Source organism: Cuculus canorus, chromosome 7 (assembly GCF_017976375.1).
Source record: "Cuculus canorus isolate bCucCan1 chromosome 7, bCucCan1.pri, whole genome shotgun sequence".
NCBI lineage: Eukaryota > Metazoa > Chordata > Aves > Cuculiformes > Cuculidae > Cuculus > Cuculus canorus.
The window spans coordinates 35,759,010-35,778,976 of NC_071407.1; the positions used below are offsets into that span (position 1 = coordinate 35,759,010).

General features: G+C 50.4%; 1 protein-coding gene across 2 annotated transcripts; it reads right to left on the reverse strand.

Annotated features, from left to right (window-relative positions):
* Nucleotides 1–942: 942 nt before the first annotated feature.
* PLA2G12B (phospholipase A2 group XIIB) lies at nt 943–18,647 on the reverse strand. 2 transcript variants are annotated; one of them, XM_054072137.1, is made up of 4 exons: nt 18,262–18,647; nt 12,194–12,270; nt 10,650–10,815; nt 943–4,109 (listed from the first exon to the last, which is right to left on the reverse strand). In XM_054072137.1, the coding sequence occupies exons 1-4, from the start codon at nt 18,644–18,646 to the stop codon at nt 3,991–3,993; spliced, it is 747 nt and encodes a 248-aa protein (XP_053928112.1). In that variant the 5' UTR covers nt 18,647; the 3' UTR covers nt 943–3,990. The 2 variants fall into 2 exon arrangements, with proteins under 2 accessions (XP_053928112.1, XP_009564905.1); XM_009566610.2 differs by having other exon boundaries at nt 2,194–4,109; nt 12,182–12,270; nt 18,262–18,633.
* Nucleotides 18,648–19,967: the final 1,320 nt, after the last annotated feature.

Genomic DNA, 19,967 nt, shown 5'->3' on the forward strand with positions numbered 1-19,967 from the left:
CATTCAGGAGCAGGAGCACTGTGTGGTGACAGATTGGAAGTGCAGGGTGAAGGGAAGGAGGCACAGTGAGTGGTGAAGGACACTGGAGGAGAGGCAGGGCTGGAGGATGGTACAAGAAGGATCCATCTCTGCCACTGGTTTTGGCACTGCAGTGGGTTTGTGAGGTTTTCTGCAAGAAGTTCCACAGTGTGAAGCTCTGTCCTGGGGTTTGGAGGTGTGCTAGAACCCCCACCCAGCCTGCATTGCCCAATTTCTACTTCAGTTGGAAGCAGCCAAATTGCTGCCAAGGCCAAAATTTGTTGCTGTACTCAAATGGATGGGGAGTCCGTTTGGAAGGGAGCCACAAATCACTTCAGCAATATTCCATTTCACAGATTTATTTCTCCTGGTGAGTGAGATTCCAGTGAGGGACAGGTGTTTGACAGATTGGGATTTTAATGATTTTTCTAAATGGCTCCATGGCTGCTTTTCCAGTTTGGGAATATGTGTGCATGTGTGAGAGGATAAATGAAAATGTTTCTATGATGATAAGTAGGTATAAGTGGAAAGATACTTTCCATGTGTTATCTAATGGTACGTGAAAGATTAGGAAATGAAAAAGCCTCCTCCTTGTGTTGCTGTATGTCTCCTGCTTCTGCTGATTCATGGCTACACTAAGACCGCTTGGGCAATTTCTTGCTGTCACTTCTTTGTTCAGGCAGCCCCTGCTAAATATACTTGTTTTGATAAACAAGAACTGGGAAATGAAATTAATTAGCTGGTGCCTCCCAGAGAGGCAACTGGTGTGTTTTGTTGGTGTGAAAGGGACATGGGAGGATTGGTGGATGGAGAGGCTCATTTCCTGACTTCTTTCAGTTGTTGTGGACATTATTTGGGTCTTCCTGACAAAGTCCTACGAAGGAGCCTTTCTGCTGTGCAGGATTTTAGTTATATAATCTGGGAGAGCAAGGAGGAGGGCTCTTTGCTGCGCTGTGTGGCTGTGTGAATCGAGTAGTCTGCAAAGATGTTGCGTTTGCCCTGCCAGCAGGATAGAAAGTCTGCTGTCTGCCACTGCCGTATGTCCATACCTCCTCTGATGTAGAGGGGATGGCTCCTAGGCACAAATGAAACCATTTTTCAAAGTCTTTTAGTGCTCCCCAGTTTTGACCTCTTCCTTCCATCTGTCTTCTTTTTCAGCATTGCAGCCTGGACATGAAATCAAAAGGCCAAACTCATCTGAGAGCCAAGGGGTTTGTTTGTTTAATTTAATCGGCCACGCCACAGAGTGGAAGCTACATGTGCTGCCTGAGCAGGCACTGCATGTGTGAGACGGCACTGTGCTTGACGAGTGCTCCCAAGAGTCCAACCAGCACTGCCAGCCGTAGTTCTGGGCTGCTTTGCGCTTGGTGTTCTGGCTGGTGCCACTTCATTCTCTCTTAGGATGTAAAGTGAATGTTTGAATGTTGGATGTCCAGGAGTAAACACCTACTACCTGATGTCCTAGCCCCTGCTTTTGTGTCCTCAGCAGAGACACAGAGATTGCTGTCTGGGGAACTGTTACTAGGAAGAGGACACACTGGCCAAACGTGTTGAACATCAGCAAGAGCTGCAAATAATCCTGCCAATACACAGGAAGCCATTGGGTGAGCACAGTGTCTGCTTCCTGTTCAGAGCAGGGTGAAGAGGAAGATGACCCAGGGTTTGTGCAGTGACGTGCCAAGTCCCATGATCAGCAGCTGTACACCACCGAGTGGCAGGAGCAGCACAGAGGGGAAGCAGCTTTTGGTTGGGATGCAGACGTTTTTCTCTAGTTCATACGTTGCTTTTCTCCTATGCAGGATTATGTGCTGGTTTCTTGAGAAACTGCCACCACTTGAAGGTTAAAAAATTTCCTTTTAGAACTGCTCATGGGTTTTTTTCGGAATGCCACAGCTGAGCTTTGTAGTGGATATTCAGTAGCTGCCCCACCTGCAGCAGTCTGCAGTGTTTGGAGATGAACGGTGGACTGAAAGGGTGAAGAAATTATGATTTATGTTAGTGGTGTCTCCAAAACGTCAGTGTGTGGATAGAGAGATTTTGTTCAGAACCCTTCGGTTTCTCCAGTGTATATCACCTGTCATCAGTTGCTTGGCCTGGCATTAACCTGATGCTGCCTGAAATATAAAATGCTTTAAGATATTTGCCAACAAGTTGGCTGTTGAGCGTAGACAAGATAAATTTTCTTTTTTTTTTTTCAGTTTTACCTTTTAATCGTAAGAGTATGCTTACATTTAAAACCAGCAACAGGCACCATTTCACCAACAAAACAGAAAGTTTAGCAAATGTCTGGAACAAGGAATACTTCCTTCCCATCCCTAGCCAAAACCACATGTTTCTTAGCCAGCTGATCAGACTGCCTGTCCAGCCTCATGCTCTCTGATAGACGCACACTGCAATGAACCTTGGCAATGCAGCATTCGTGCAGTGGTGTTAACACAGCTAGGAATGGACATTGCGGCATCTAATAGGTGTAAATTAAGGTTCTCCTTAACAGAAAACAGCCCAGTACCCCTCATGCTGTCACTTAATTTTCCTGGCATTAATACCAGTGTGGTCTCGTTTCAATCTGTTTAGGGCAATGAATATCTCATTGCTGTTCACCGTAAAACAATGACTAGCAAGTACAAGAATGTGGGGCTTAAATACTTTATAGCTCCATGCATGCATTAATACACAAACACAAACTTCCATTCTTGTCAAATCGCCCTGCTGCAGCTCTAACTTTTCTCTGGCAGATGGAGGAACATAACCATAAATATGTTTGCAGATGATGCTAAAGTATTGATGTGGCATGGCGCACACAGCCAGTAGCAACTTCTTTTCAACGAGAAACACAGATGAAAGCTGTCTGCAAATGTTACATGTTGGTGAAATTCCATGTATCACTTACATCCTAATTTTGCATGCAATAAAGGCTCTCAATAGCAGATGGAAGTATTAACCACGTTGTAGGAAGAATGCCGTCTAGGGTGGCTGATCTCCCCAGCTGGCAGTGTCTCTGCCTCATGGAGGCATCACGTAAACCCTGCCACCCGACAAATAAGCCTCCAGGATTTTTAATATCTCCTCCAAAAGGCAAGTGTGAGCCTCTTGTTTCCCTTGTGCAAAAGATGGAGGTGTATACCCAGCCATTTTGTGTAAAATGGAATCCTAAGGGAACAGCGTTGTTAAATGATACAGGAGGAAAATAATTAAATAGATCTGGATGACACCACAAAAGAAAAGCACCTTCTTCTCCTGAAACTGTGGGAGAAGGCAGTGATTCCACATCTCAGACACAATGGGCTTTGGTCCCCTTCTGCCCAGACATGAGTTGTGCCTGTAACACAAACTCCTGAAGTCTTTCTCGTGCTTACCAAATCCCTGAATGTTAAATCAGGTTTCAGTCCACCAAGTATTTAAATAAGCAGGGTTGTCGGGGTGCACAATGACAGGATGGAAAATACCAGGGATGGGTGTGAGCCACATACTGAAAGCAAATTACCCCTCTTCAGTCTGTAACCAGTGGTGGAAAAGCACAAATAATGTGTCCACGAACTAGGATTTTCAGGGGCTCTAGAAGCCCAATGCAAATTAGGGAGTTAAGGGGTAGGAGGAGCTAATGCACATAGGTCTAAGGCCAACAAACAAGTGAAGGCCCTTGTTTATAACTGGCACTGCATCCTGCTCCCCTCTCCTCATCAGTCTGTAGAGAAAATTGGCGTCAGATCATTCAGAGTGATGGACTTGGAAAGGGGTATGGCTGTTGAGCTGCATCTGTGGCGGACAGCAGGCATCACTGCCCAGTACTCACAGGCTGTCTCCGCTTTCACAGCCCTCTGCCCAAAAGCTGTAGTTGATGTGTGTTGGTTGGCATAGGTCCCCCCATCCTGCGCTAGGCCAGAGGGCTGACAGAAATCACTGTGCTCAAGTGTCATAGCTGAGAGGGGATGCTTGGCTGCAGGCTCCTGGAGCCGGGGCAGCTGCTGCTCTTCACAATTCATCTCGTTCTTCCTCATTGCAAATGCAGGCGCTCCTCTGGCTGTTCATGAAGGGCCGGCAGCCCAGGGTCCAGACGGTGTTGAACACGGTATCTGCAATGGATTCACAAGCTGCAGAGAAGGAAAAGGTCAGGCAGGTAAGTAGCAGGCACTCAGGACTGTCTGAGGGCTGGGTAGAAGTGCTCCAGCCTGAGTCCAGTTACAAGTGGAGGCCAGTTACAAGTGGGGTTCTTCAGGGCTCAGTACTGGGTCCAGCCCTGTTCAATGTCTTTATCAATGACCTGGATGAAGGTATTGAGTGCACCCTCAGCAAGTTTGCGGATCACACCAAGCTGGATGGAAGTGTGGATCTGCTGGAGGGTAGGGAGGCTCTGCAAAGGGATCTGAACAGGCTGGACTGCTGGGCCGAGACCAATGGGATGAGGTTTAATAAGGCCAAATGCCGGGTCCTGCACTTGGGGCACAACAACCCCATGCAGTGCTACAGACTGGGGAAAGAGTGGCTGGAGAGCTGCATGGAAGAGAAGGACCTGGGGGTGCTGGTTGACAGCCGACTGAACATGAGCCAGCAGTGTGCCCAGGTGGCCAAGAAGGCCAATGGCATCTTGGCTTGGATCAGAAACGGTGTGACCAGCATGTCCAGGGAGGTTATTCTCCCTCTGTACTTGGCACTGGTGAGACCGCACCTCGAATACTGTGTTCAGTTCTGGACCCCTCACCACAAGAAGGATGTTGAGGCTCTGGAGCGTGTCCAGAGGAGAGCGACGAAGCTGGTGAAGGGGCTGGAGAACAAGTCTTACGAGGAGCGGCTGAGAGAGCTGGGGTTGTTTAGCCTGGAGAAGAGGAGGCTGAGGGGAGACCTTATTGCTCTCTACAACTACCTGAAAGGAGGTTGTGGAGAGGAGGGAGCTGGGCTCCTCTCCCAAGTGACAGGGGACAGGACAAGAGGGAATGGCCTGAAGCTCCGTCAGGGGAGGGTCAGGTTGGATATCAGAAAAAAATTCTCACAGAAAGAGTCATTGGGCACTGGAACAGCTGCCCAGGGAGGGGGTCGAGTCGCCTTCCCTGGAGGTGTTTAAGGAAGGGGTGGATGAAGTGCTGAGGGACATGGTTTAGGGAGTGTTAGGAATGGTTGGACTTGATGATCCAGTGGGTCCTTTCCAACCTGGTGATTCTGTGATTGTGTCCCGCACGGAGCTGGGTGCTATTCACAGCTGGCAGCATGGGCTGTCTCAGCCTCTCTGCGTATGGCCCTCCTATGAACTGGAGGCTCCTTTCTCCCTGGGCGGCACCAATCTGGCACTAACTCTCTAGGGCCAGACTCCTTTCCTGCCTCTCCCTGGCTTTTTCGGCGGCATCCAGCAGCAGGACGGTGAGTGCTGCGGTGCGGGGGCCATCTGAGGCGGTGGGGCACTTCCCTGAGACGGGAAAAGCCTTGGAAAACCCGAGCGGCGCTCGGCTCCTGACAGGGGGCCTGACGGGAGGGGGCGGTCCCGGCGGGTCCCGCGGGGGATTTAAACGGTCCCCTGGGAGCGCGGCACCTTAGTACAAAGGGGCAGTTGGAGCGGGCAGGGTGAGCAGAAAGGGCTCAGGGAGAGGCTGGTGGCTGCTCAGACGGGGCCGTGGGCCATGGTGGCTACCAGGCAGAAGGTTAAAACTGCTCCGGGTGCCGCAGCGAACAGGATGGCTGTTGACCCCCAGACAGAGCCGCAGTGGGTCCGTGCAGCTCCGCAGAGCCCGGGCTGCAGGCAGTGCCCCCTCCCACAGCAGCTCACGCCTCTGGTACCGCTACACTGGTGGGAGCTGTGCTCGCGTGAGGGAACTCCTTCGCATGGCGGCAGAGCTGAGGGAGGAAGTAAATAGGTTACGGACCATCAGGGAATGTGAGAGGGAAATAGATCTTTGGAGCAGCGCCCTCTCCCAAACTCAGCAGGCTGCTGGAGCCAGTGTGGCTAAGCAGCTCCGTCCCACAAACTGTAAGGCTGGGGAACAAGAGATGGGGAATGGCAGCGAGTCCCTGTCCGGCGCAGGAAAGCTGCTCCCCCCACCCAGACAACAAACCCCCAAATCGCCCTCAAAAATAAATACGAAGCGCTGCAGGTAGAACCTATGCCCAGGGAAGAAGAAGATGGCTCCCACAGCCTAGAAACATTCCCTAGGCTCAGGCATCCTCAGAGGACCTTAAAAACATCCTCTGTTAATAAAAAGAGGAGAGTGATTGTTCCAGGGGATTCCCTTCTAAAAGGAGTGGAGGGACCCATCTGCAGAGCGGACCCGCTCCACAGGGAGGTCTGCTGCTTACCGGGGGCGTCAGTGAAGGATGTCACTAGAAAACTTCCTTCCATGGTGAAGGAAACGGATTATTACCCCCTGCTGGTATTTCAAACAGGCCATGATGGCTTACAGCGCAGAAAGCTGAAAGCCATCAAAAGAGACTTCAGGGCTTTAGGGAGAATGATGGAGGGCTCTGGAGCACAAGTGGTGTTTAGTTCCATCCCAACACTGAGGAATAAGGAACAGGAGGTCAAGGGCAAACAGCTGTTTAATGCCTGGCTCCGAGCCTGGTGTGAGGAGAGAGGCTTTGGATTCTTTGATCATGGAGTGACCCACGCACCCCAGGCTTTGTTACCAGGGATGGGACACGCTTGTCTCCAAGGGGGACTAAAGTACTTTCTAAAAATCTAGTTAGGCTCTTAAATAAAGCTTTAAACTAGATGTGAAGGGGGAGGGGGAGGAGACCAGGCTAGTTGGGAGTGAGCCTGGAAGTGGGACTCCAGCGACTGAGATATGGTGTGCTGGGGTGGACCACCAGCACACCACCACAGAGCAAGAGGGGGCGAGTACAGCTGGGGACCACAAGAATGAAACTGGAACTATGGAGTTAGTTATTCCAAGGACCAGTCAATTGGGAATGAACTCTGTGCCCTTTATGAGGGCTGAAGGTTCATCAGCCCAGCTGACGTGCATTTACACCAATGCACGCAGCATGGGCAATAAGAAGGAGGAGCTGGAAGCTGTTGTAGGGCAAGGTGCCCGTGATGTCATTGGCATCACGGAAACGTGGTGGGATGACTCATATAACTGGAGTACAGCTATGTTGGGATATAAACTCTTCAGGCGGGACAGGAAGGGTAGAAAAGGAGGCGGGGTAGCCCTCTATGTTAAGGAGTGCTTTGATACCCGTGAGCTGGATTACGGTAAGGAAGAGACTGAGTACTTATGGGTTAAAATCAGAGGAGCCCACAAGAAGGCAGACATTGTGACGGGAGTCTGCTACAGACCACCCAGCCAAGAGGAGGCAGCTGACGAGCTCTTCTATAAACAGCTGGGGATGGTCCTGCACTTGGGGCACAACAACCCTATGCAGTGCTACAGACTGGGGGAAGAGTGGCTGGAGAGCTGCGCGGAGGAGAATGACCTGGGGGTAATGGTTGACAGACGACTGAACATGAGCCAGCAGTGTGCCCAGATGGCCAAGAAGGCCAATGGCATCTTGGCTTGGATCAGAAACGGTGTGACCAGCAGGTCCAGGGAGGTGATTCTCCCTCTGTACTCGGCACTGGTGAGACCACACCTCGAATACTGTGTTCAGTTCTGGACCCCTCACCACAAGAAGGATGTTGAGGCTCTGGAGCGTGTCCAGAGAAGAGCAACAAAGCTGGTGAGGGGCTGGAGAACAAGTCTTACGAGGAGCGGCTGAGGGAGCTGGGGTTGTTTAGCCTTGAGAAGAGGAGCTGAGTGGAGACCTTATTACTCTCTACAACTACCTGAAAGGAGGTTGTGGAGAGGAGGGAGCTGGGCTCTTCTCCCAAGTGACTGAGGACAGGACAAGGGGGAATGGCCTGAAGCTCCGCCAGGGGAGGTTCAGGTTGGATATCAGAAAAAAATTCTTCACAGAAAGAGTCATTGGGCACTGGCAGAGGCTGCCCAGGGAGGGGGTCGAGTCGCCTTCCCTGGAGGTGTTTAAGGAACGGGTTGATGAAGTGCTTAGGGACATGGTTTAAGGGAGTGTTGGGAATGGTTGGACTTGATGATCCAGTGGGTCCTTTCCAACCTGGTGATTCTATGATTCTATGATTCTTTTCTGGCTGATGGATCATTTGGAGCACTGTAAATAGCACCGTTTGCCAAGCAGATCTCCCGGAAGACCTCCACAGCACTGTCTTTCCCAGCTCCCTCTCTCTGCAGTTGCCTCTAGCTACTACTAACCAACCATTTCTGCTTTGGTGGAGTTACAAAATGCCAACCAACGTGAAAAACAGCACTGCAGTTGTAACAGTGGAGCTGTTGATGCAATCTGCCTGACTGCTAGCCCCTTCTCTTCCCATAAAACAAGGCCAAAACTGCTTGTCAATAAATAAATAGGCTAATACCAGGTCATTTAGGGGTTGCTCACTGGCACTGACGCTAATTGCTGTATGTGTAATAGATTTGAGAAAGCCCTGCCTCTGACTTCTTCACTCTCCTTTTAGGAGTCTGCTCAGTTGGAGAGGTCGTGGTGAGTCAGGAGGTTTTGGTTAGCTGGCACTGCTGCTGCTGGGATAGTTGTGCCCACATGAAGGGAGTGCAGCTGCTTTTTCCCTGCTTGCTTTCTCCAAACACTAGATGACTCAGTGGAAAGAATCCCAGATAAGAGCTAAGATGGTGGTGGAGGAGGAGGAGAACTGTGTGACAGGAGCTACTCAGAGCAGCCCTGAAGACAGGAGTTGGCAGGTGTAGAGCACAAGGCAGAGGAGAGGATGGCTCAAAGGCTGTTCCTGTTAGCAACGCTTGTGCCTCTGGTGGCAATCAAGCCAGAGATGCTGGAGGAGTCTTATCCCAGTTGTCTGTAGGCAGAGTCGGCTTGGCTCAGCCAAGAAGTGCGGGCACTTCTCCACCTTAGGGCCTGTCTATTGGAGCCCAAAAAGGAAAAAGGCTGGATCTGAAAAATTGGCAGGGGGGAAACTGGAGAGTAGGAAGAGGTTGGCAGCACAAGGACCTGTAGATTAGGGTGACTGTGAATGACTGTACTTGGCCTGTGACACTTAGAGAATCATAGAATCATAGAATGGTTTGGGTTGGAAGGGACCTTCAAGATCATCCAGTTCCAACCCCCTGCCATGGGCAGGGACACCTCCCACTAGATCAGGCTGCCCAAGACCCATCCAACCTGGCCTTGAACACCTCCAGGAATGGGGCAGCCACAACTTCCCTGAGCAACCTGTTCCAGTCCCTCACCATTCTCATACTGAAGAAATCCTTCCTTATGTCTAGTCTAAATCTTCCTCTCTCCAATTTATAGCCATTCCCCTTCACCCTGTCACTACAGGCTTTTGTTAAAAAGTCCCTCCCTAGCTCTCTTGGAGCCGCCTTCAGGTACTGGAAGGTCTCTCTAAGGTCTCTTAGAAGCCTTCTCTTCTCCAGGCTGAACAACCTCAACCCTCTCAGCCTGTCCTTGTATGGGAGGTGCTCCAACCCTCTGAGCTGTAGCCCTCCTCTGGACCTGTTCCATATCCTTCTCATGTTGAGGATTCCAGAACTGGACACAATATGCCAGGTGAGGTCTCACAGAAGAGGAATAGAGGGGCAGAATCCCCTCCCTTGACTGGCCACGCTTCTTCTGATGCCACCAAGGATATGGTTTGCCTTCTGGGCTACAAGTGAATTTTATTTCAGTTGAGCAAGTTTTCTATTGCTGGCCTGGGCACTCTTTCCGAACTCTTATCTGTGACAAGGTAGAAAGCCATCTGCACTAGTGCTGGAGTCATGCAGACTTGCCCATGTGTCCTAATCACGCTGCAGCTTTGGAAAACAAATGTGTATTTAACTGCAACTCACATCAGGGTATGGCAGCTGGGACAAACCAGAGGTGGCTTGCTGCAGTCAGCTGGAACAAACCCAGCAGCACCACCGGTTCTATTCGGGTTTGGGAATGGGCTGTTCTCAAGGGCTTTGCCAGGTTTTCAGACCAGAGCTCCTGTAAATATCTGGAACTGTTTCAGTGTCCTGCCTCTGTGGGGTCTTGCCTCTGCCTGTCCTCCTTACTGCCACACAGATTACTAGGGAAGGTTACATAGGCACATGCGTAGTGTTCACAGAGATTACTAAACACAGCCTTTGCCAAAAACTCTTCTCAAACTGAGGATTTTAAAATTAGGCAAAACCAGAGTGGATCTGGAGCTGCTGACACTTCAGTAGAATTTTGTTAGGACAATCTGGATCCCCCTGCAATGGCTCAGCCACCACCCATGTTGTGGTGTGTCCCTGGTGCCATCGCGATCTCTTATCTGTGAACCAGATCCCAGAGAGCCCTGTCCTCAGCTCTCCCAATTTATTGACCCTTGACCACGTCCAGGTTTCAGTGTGTGGCTTACGGGCTCTGGAAGGCCTTTTGATCTTCCATGAAGGTGTTTGAACTCTCAGGGAGGGCATCCAAAGGTTGAAGGAACTGCTTCTAAAGTTGTGGGTTTTTTTCCTTCTTTCCACATGTGTTTTGTAATGTTTTCCAAAGGTAAATAAATTAATGACCTATCTGTGACAAGCACAGGACAGAAGTGCTGCTCCCTACTGCAAATCCGTGTTTCTTTTGGCAAGAAAAGGCCTCCCTGCGTGCACTCTCCACTCATGCCATTGCTTCTTTCCTCTGCAGGGGACACAAGCCAGGAAGCCTACCTTCCACCTTGGAGACGAACCCAAGGCTGCGCTTGAGGTCAGAGCAGATGGAGTGAAGGCACCAGCGGAACTTGGCGTCGCAGCGGTATTTGTTGGCCCCACAGGTGTCATAACAAACGTCCAGCTGGTTACAGCACTTGGTCATGGCAGGGATGCCCAAATCCAGCTGTGGAAAGAGAGATAAGAAGTGTCCCTTTGCTGCCTTCTGGCCTTGGGCTCAAAGAGCTGGAACTGGGTGAGGTTTGCAGAGCCTAGCTGGCTTCTTTGCCAGAAGCTACCCCCAATAGCTGGGGCACCAGAAAGGAGAACGTGCTTCTCTCTCACTGTGTAGAGAAAGTGGTGACAGTAGTGCAGGCCTTATGCAGGACAGACCACATTCCCAGTCTGTCACAGGGGATTGAGTTCTGGTAGAGAGATAGAGAACAGCCCTTCCATGACTCTTTGCTAGTTCTGGTTTGTCAGAGCTCACTGGAGAGCTTTGCCAGCAGTGGCAAAGACCCCTTTTCTCTTTCTTCATTTTCCCCCACCTGACAAGTCCTGCTTTCAATAAATCTGCTCTGTGTCATTAATGCCTTATTTCTGCTTGCAAGGCCAAGGACAGATAAAAGCTTGGACGGGAGAGTTCTGCTTGCTTGGAGGTAAACAGCAAGCTTAGCTAATGACCTGGGAGGTGATGGGGCAGGAGGCCGGTCTCCTGGAGAGGCTGGCCTCATTATCTTGCCATAAATTCTTCCTCTTTTTGCCCCTCCTCAGGTAATATTTAGGAGATGAGTTTCTTACTTCATTGCCCTCAGTGCTCATGACTGCTTGCATAGGGAGGAGATACCGCAAAAATGCCCAGAAGGTTTGCAATGAAATGTAGTTTAAGGAACTAATCTGACATGAAAAATGGGCTGTAAAGGAAGGGTTTTCCAGCGCACGAATCTGCATGATTGCTGCAGCCTGCATGGGCAGCAGTAGTGCATGAGCTAAATAGTAATTCCCGCTCTTGAAGCCTCTGGGAATGCTTTTCCTGGTTATTCAAATATGATTTCATTAGTTGCCTTTTAAATAACGAGTGCGTGCAGTCTTAAAACCTGCAGGTTTGTTTCAGTGCTTGGCAGAGGGGAGGGGATGAAGGGCCAGACAGGGAGAATGACTTCAAGTACTGTTGTTTGCCTATTATGCCATGGCACTGAGCTGCCCAGCACTGAATGTGTTCTCTGTCCTATCGCAAGGGCATGGGATTCATTAGGGTGTTGATAAAAATGTGTTTCTCTACACTAGTGCTCTGCTTGGCCAGACACCCCTCTTTCTTCTTCTGTTGCAAAGCTGTTCAAGAAACTCATTCTTTTGGTACCTGCTGAGACAGCTGGAGCAACAGCCAGACCTGCAGCAACACGCAGCTCCTGTCTACGTGATTCCCTGCCAGCAGCTGAGATCTTAATGCTGCCTGACTGACAGTTAAGCCTTTTCTCTCACCCATATTATCAGCTGGTTACACTTATCAGTGATTTGCACCATATGGGAGTGGTGTGCATGGCAGTACATACACTTTCGGGTACCTTGAGCCCCAGAAAATAGGAGCTACAGCCGTTGGGTTCTTGGGGTTTGTAGTGAGGTCGCGGCATTGGAGCCTTCCCTGAGAAAAAAAGGAAAAATGTTAGGAAAGCTGATCTTCCCAAGAGGAGCACCAAAAAGCAAGGAGTGTCAGGCAGCCCATCTCTGGTCTGCAACCCCAAACGCTTTGTTCCTTCCTCTCCAGGGGTACTAGAGCTGGTTGAGTCACTGGCCCCACTCTCAGGTCTGGCAATGCTCTAGAGCCTGACTTAGTTCATGCTTCCTCTGGCACGGCCACTGGAGTACTGTGTTGTGTGTGAACTGGGTCCCCAGCAATTCTCAAATGTTTAAACTGGTCTGAGTCCAGTCCCTAGGTCTGGGATTCTCTCCAGCTCTTAAAAATGGGCAAGTCCCTCTTGGCACCCCGGGGCTTCACATTTGAGCAGCCTTCCATGCTACAGCTTAGTGCCCCAGACATCTCAAACCTCCTAGGAGCTTTTTCACATGCTTTCTGAGACCTCTACACAGCTGTGGTTACCCCATTGTGTTTTTAACTCCTCCAGTAAGCTACTAGCTAACCTCCTGAGTCAGCAAGGGGATTTCTTTCCATCCTCAGTTCATTCAGAGTGTGGTGAGCTATGGATCTCGGCAACATTGCATGTCTGATTTTGCTTGGTCATCTTGATCTGTTTTCTCTGCATGGTGATGCACTGCCATGTTTCACAAGTAGTTTCTTTCCCTTTTTCCCTGCCCTCCCTTTCCTACGCTTCTTAGTATGCATAGAGGGGTAAGAATTTCCTCTGCGAACAATTGTTTCCCCAATGTTGGACGAGTCCAGCAGACAATCAGCTAACAGTAGCTTCAGCAGCAATTTCATCTATTCAGCTTTGCTTTGAAAGTGAGCAAACCCTCCTCTCTGCCTGCCGGCCCATCCTTGGGCTCCGTATGTGGCTGACAGAACGCTCTGTGTTTGAAGGGCAGGCACCCAGGACTGGGATGGAAGCTGTCCATGTAGAAAGATTGGTGTAGTTCTCTTTCTCTCATCCCTTCCTCAACTCGCACCTCCACCCAACCCAACACCTCCTGTCTGGGGAGGATGAGCTGCCAGGCTGCTTCTGTGCCTTGACCCCGTTGTGCAAGGAACTTGATTACAGCCAGAGGAGGATTCTGCCCTGGAGAGGTCATGGAGACTGCCCCTCACATAGTTGTGTTTCTCTGTGCTGTCCCTTGATGTGTTGTCAGTGCTTGTTCGGTTTCTGCCTAGACACGCTTGTGAAAGGGGGATGTCAAATGCAGGTGAGGTGTTAAACGGAGACATTTGTACCCTGCTCTAGGAAAACTTTGTATGCTGTGTGAATGCTCCAACAATGAGTGAGCTGAGCCTCTCTAAGTCCGTTGTCTCCAGGGTTAAATTTATGCTTCCCTGAGCACTGCTGGAAAATTTATATAGGCATAAAATAGATCTAATTTAATCCTTCAGGCAGGGTTGAGTTCTTTTAAAATGCATTTCCACTGCTTTCTCTTTGTCAGCGCTTGATAATCATTCAAGACCCCTTTTTTCTGACAAGTACCAGGGACTAATATGGCCACAAACCTGCTGCATTCCTGAGAAGACCTCACAGCCAGATGCCCTAATAGATCTTTCATAGGAATGTTCCCTTAACTTCTAAATTAAAAATTGCCGGAGTGGTTTTGTTTAAACAAACAATTTGATTTGCACCAAATAACTGAATGAAATCCTGTCCAGCTGTGAGTAACCAGTAGCCAATTTTCTCCAACCATGCAGTGTGGACCAAGGATATAGTTGTTTGTGAGCCAAGATAAAGCTCTTAGGTTGACATTACCACCAGGTGATGGCATTTATGAGATAAGGTATTCCTCAGTATGGCAGTTACTACTGCATTTCTACCTTTTTGATTCCTTTTGAATAGATCAGATCTGCTCCATACTCAGGTGGAATTTTCTAGTGCAGAAAACATTGTCATTTTGAGCAGGTAGAGCTGAGTTAACAAAGAGCATAAATCAGTTGGCTGCAGCACACTCATCATAGGATCGCTTTTACACGAAAACAGAACTCAAGCCCTTTGCTGTACAGTGAGGTAAGGTAACTTCTGAGTTCATATGACACACTGCACATTATGATGGTTTGCTATCGAGAGAAGGAATTGTCTCTATATGGGCTGAATCTATAACCAAAGGCTCCCAAGCACTATAACGAGAGGGGGGCTGCACCCTAGTCTCGGTGCAATTCACACTGGTTGCTCTTTTGGAAGAGGATGAGAACTGGGACTCAGGATTCAAATGTTCCCGAACTGAAGCAGGAGACACAGGAAAGTTCAAAATCCAAGGTGGATTTTGCAGGATGGGGTCAAATTTTAATGACTTGCTCATTATATTGACAGTAACTTCTGTTCCTGCAGCGCATTGTCAATTAATGGGGTAAGGTGGAAAGTCAGAGTAGCATGAGACTGTCAAGGATAGGGAGATAACTGAGTTTCCAGTGAAAACCTTACATTAAGCTGAAGTTACAGCTATTATAATGTCTGAGAAAGTTGTCCTGAGGACAAAAAATCTCATATGAGAATTGCAGTGATCAGCAAAACATTGAACTGCCTTCAAGATGAGCCCTTGTAGGAAGCCTGCCCCTCTCCTCTCTGAAAAACAAAGCTTAATCATTTGCAAAGTGCCCCTTTGTGAACTCTTTCTCAGCAAGATAAAGTTCAAGATACCACATTTAACCTCTCTCCCACATCTCATTTTCTAGCTAACAGGAAAACAAAAGCAAAGTGGAAATAATAGGCGTTCCCAGCTTTCCATGAGGATCCTTCCAGAGCCCTGGTTCTCATTTATGGCTTGCCCACACGACAGTCATGGAAGGAGCTGGTGGCTCGCCCTGGCTCTTTCCCTGGCTGTGTTTCATGTGGGGCCCGTGGTGCCTGTCTGCTTCTGCAGGGCTGGGGAGAGGGACCAGAAGGCTGCTGCAAGCATGGCAGGACTTGCCCAGCAGCGTGCCGAGAAGAAATGCTGGTGGGTAGAAGGACAGCATTGCTGAGTAAGCCTGTTCTTGGGAAGAAGATATATTTCAGGACACTGCCTTGTCGGCATGGCCTTAAAAGAGAACTGAAGTTGGGTTTCTAATGGGAAGTGAGTTTCCCTGATGCATTTTAATATCTCCAGGCTGTTGTAGCTGTGCCAAGAGACTGGAAAACAGCCAGCTGGCGATGCAGGAGACCTCAGACACTGCAGTACTGGTGCACTGGCAGGGGGAAATGAATGTGTTGCTGGGTGAATAAATGGTCTCGGGCCTCCTTGCTATTTCGAGTGGTCCACTGTCATTCCTCTGCCCAGGCGAGCAGGCTTTGGGCAGATGTATCCCTTACTTAAACCACAGCCTTTTGGCACCTTCCTGGAAAGCCTGACTTTGAAGGCTCTGTTCTCACTGCCTGGATGTGCTTCCTCCTCTTAAGCTCCTCAGAACCAATGCTGGACAAACCATTGAAGTCCTACCCGGCCAGAGAGCTGAAGAAAGCTACCCAGGGATTTATTTCCAGATGAGGCTGTTTCCCCCACCCCCGAGGTGCCCAGAGAGATTTTGTAAGGAGGAGATATTTGCTGGCAAATGCCTAGTGTCCTGATTTAAGAGAGTTATGCATCAAGTTGTTTTCAGACCTCACTTGCTGCGGAAAGATCAGGAGAGACTTACAGCTAGCACTGCCTAGTGCTTCGTGCTCAGCCGAAGATGGATGTGTCGATCACAGGTGAGGCCTGAGCTTTATCGTGGCAAAATAAGCTGTTATCAGTGTCCCTTGGCTGAAATGAAGGAATGTAGAAAGCACAAATTTATGCTTTCTAAACTTGGGAAGAAGCAATCGAGCTGTAATTCAGCAGCAATATGGTAAACATGGTTTGCATTCATTCTTCTGGGCACAGACTGGGTCTCCCAGGTTTAGGATTGTCCCTGCATCCCTTCCACTTGCAGTTTGCAATGCTTGAGACCAGCATGGACAAATGGCCCTAGAAGGGTCCAGAAAGACCCTTGGAGGCATGTGGGCAGCATTTTGATAGTTTCCTCCTTCAGCCAGTGATTAATGAGTTGTCCAGCAGAGGACAAGAAAAGGGCTAAAGATTTGCTTGTTTATTTTCCTTTCTAGGAAATGCAAGATGCTCTCAGGGAGCAGACAGGCACCGTTTTGTGGAGGTGCTCTTCCCTCTGCCCAGAGCATAAGGCCAAGGGCAGCAGGGACAGGGACCACAACAGCCTTGGGATGTGCCCAAGAGCAACGACTTCTCCAGGACTTGGTGAGCCCTGAGACTCCCTTAAACAACCTCTGAACATCAGCCTTCCCAAACCTTGCCTCAGGCACACTACAGTACCAGGGGTTTCAGTCCTTGTCATAAGACGGACAGGTCCCTTCCTGCTCTGGATTTAGAGCATGATGTGGACCTGAAGGGAGGCTGTCACACACAGCATGGGGCTGCCACTCTGTGGGCTTGGCGACAAGCTGTCTAATGAGCGAACAGCCTCATCCTGTGTGCTGTGGTGATGCTGTGGTGTGCATGGGGATCTCCTCCAGACACTGTGATGATGGGCCCCATGGCGCAGCTGTGGCCCTCCTGGGCTGAGAGGGGATGGGCTCAGGTGCCTGGCTCCCTGCCGGGCTGTCGGGCTCAGGTGCCTGGCTCCCTGCCGGGCTGAGATGCTCCCTGTTTGCTGTTTACGTGAGGTCTGGGGAGCAGCGCTGGCAGGAGCGAGAGGGCAGATATATACACGTTATTTAAAAACAAAACAAACAAACCCCCATGACTGCAAGGCTCATTTTAAGCTCTCCTTGTGGTCCCACTTCAGCTCCTTGACAGGGAGCTTGGGTCTCAGACCTGCAGAATTTCTCCCAGCACCCTTGCCACTGGCCTGGGAAGACTCCGTCTGTCAGGGAGCATCCCAGACAACCCTGTGCAGCTCACAGTGATGCAGCATGCAGACCACTTTGCTGGAAGAAATGGAATGCCTATGGACTGAAGCTGAGTCAGTGGGATTCCTCCAAAGCATGGATTCTGTCTGTGAAAATCAGGAAGGAGAGGGGTTGTGCTCACGAATGTTTTGCCCAGGAGGTCAGTAGGGATGTGGGATGAAGCCAGAGGGACAGGGCTGCTGGGCAGTTGTGGGTGGGCAGGCTGAGGCGGCACAAGACAGTTCCTGCTGTGGGAACAGTTGCAGGGGCCTGGGGAATGGATGCAGTCTGTAGGAAACCTCCTTAGTGTTCCCAAACAAGTTGTTTCGGCAGGGTTGCTGTTGATGGCTGGTACTTGCCTGTGGTTCTACCCAGCACCTGCAAACCTGCACCACAGGGATCTGCACCTCTGCACGCCTTGTCCCTTGCCCTGCCTGTGCTCCTTCTGCCCGCTTTCCTCCTGCCCACACTCCCTGGGATGTCCCTGCCTTTTCCTGCCTCCAGGACAAAGCAAACTCTTCCTTTTTGGTTCGTCACTCTAAAGTCCAAGACAAGTTGGTGCTGCCTTGTTCCACCTGGAGTAGTAAAGTTTCCTCCATGGTGACAGCAGGTCTCATTTACCTCCCTGTTATCTCCCCTCCTCCCATGGTATTGGCCAACTCAAAACTGCTGAACAATGACACTCCGAAGGTTGCTGAGATTAGGGCCGCTGGCAATGCTACCAACCTCTTCTGAGTCAGATCTGCCTGGGCTGCTTGTCCTCCCTCCAGGGCCTCTCTGCTCACCCTGGTCCTTCCCTCCAGTGCACCAGGCAGTGGGGTAGCCTAGGTACTTATATGCCTTTCCTGGAGGAGCCATGTCCTCTCCTCTTGGCCCCTTGCACACAGCACAGTGTCTTGAGGATCAGTGTGTTCTTGGTGAGAGGGAAAGATGAGGGTTCAGCGTCGCTGTGCTGGCAGTGGCAGAGAAGCTGTGACTCCCTGCAGTGACTTTCTTTGCAGAGCACAGCTGGGCTCAGGGGCAGGAGCTGGGCTTGGGGAAGGACAGTGCTGCGAGTTTCCGCACAAGAGAGAAAGAGGGGAAAGGGCAAGGAGAGAGGGGCAGCAGGAATGAGGTTCACTTACCATATCGACATCTGTATTGGCAAACGCCGTTCTTCCCCCCCAACAGTTCCAAGAAGGAGTCAAAGTAGCCATTAACCGTTTCAAAGCTGTCCCGGATGGCCTCGATGCCCCAGTCTGCATAGGATGACTCTGCTTGTGGCACCTGGTGCCCGGTGTTCTCCTGTGTTGTTTCCTCAGTGGATTGCCCAAAGCCTAGCGTCAGGCACAGAACTGCTGCCTCAAAAAGCAGCCGCATGCTGCAGTTCAGATGAAGGCCCCGGAGCCCTTGTCCAGGCAGATGTGCAGGCAGGGAGGAGTGGGAGCAAGCTGGTGTGCGTAGGCGACAAGTCCCCTCTCCTCTGGACTTTAAACACTGCTGAGGAAGCCCACATGAGGTCACCACCATCAAAGTGCAAAGTGCACCATGGAGATTTGGACCAAGTTCATGTCACAGAAAAAAAAAAAAAATAGAGTTGGAGTTTGCACAATCCTGCTGGAACAGGCTCAGTCCCTGCAGCACCGCGGCTCAGCTCCCCCAAAGGGACCGCTTGCTCCCTGGGGTGCTGTAGTGGGCTCTGTCTGCCCAGGCTGGATGGCACCTGGGAGACCTTCCCTCTCTCTTCCCAGCCTGTTGGGGAGTGAAGAGTATCTCTTTATCCAACATTTCTGCTGCTCAGGCAGTGGGAGGAATAGATGAGTAGCAGACTGAGGAGCACCCCTTGCCTTTTCCTAGGCTTCCTGGGCATGTAATGGGGTGAGACAAGTCACCCACACGGCCTAACTGCTGTCGGGGATGGCTCCTTGCAGGACTTGGGGCGTTCCACACCTGCACGCCCAGAACGGGGTGCCTGGCAGCAGCATGCCCAGGACAGAAATGGGTGGCAGAGAACACTGTGTCCTGCTCTAGTATGGATGGAGGTGCTGCTGGGCCTCACAGGGGTTGATCATAGAATTGGCTCAAAAAGACCACTGAATCCAACTGTAAACCCAACAATGCCAAGTCCACCACTAAACCATGTCCCTAGGTACCACATCCACACATCCTTTAAATAATGAGGTAGAGACTCCACCACTTCCCTGGGCAGCGTCTTCTGGTGCTTCACAACCCTTCCAGGTCTAAACCTCCCTTGGTGCAACTTGAGGCCATTTCTTCTTGTTCTATCACTTGCTACGTGGGAGACCAGAAACCACCCCACTACAACCTCCTTTCAGATAGTTGTAGACAGTGATAAGGTCTCTCCTCAGCCTCTTCTCCAGGCTAAACAACCCCAGCTGCTCCTCATAACACTTGCACTCCAGATCCTTCACTGGCTCCATTGTTCTTCTCTGGACACACTCTGGCAAGCTGGGAGTAGTTTGGGTTCAGAAACACTGCATGCGGGACCATCCCTTGGCGTGTCCGCTCCAGCTGTAAGATCAATGATGTATGAGTCCCCCTGAGGGGACTCCGGAAGGCTGATGTTAGATGGCCTTTGCGTAATGCCGATTTTGCTGCGTTAAACAGGTGACTCAAAGCGAGGAAGTGCTGGCACCGAAACCCATGTCAAGTCACAGGCTTGTGGGAAGCTGCAGGTCCTGGCTCTGGGGTGGGACTGCCCCACCCAGACACAGGGGCCTGTGCAGCTCTGGAGGTCTCTACAGAGTTACTCATTAAAAGAAAACAACCAAATGAATGTGAACAGTGAAAGACAACGGGTAAAGAACAGGGAAGGGAAACGACATGAGAA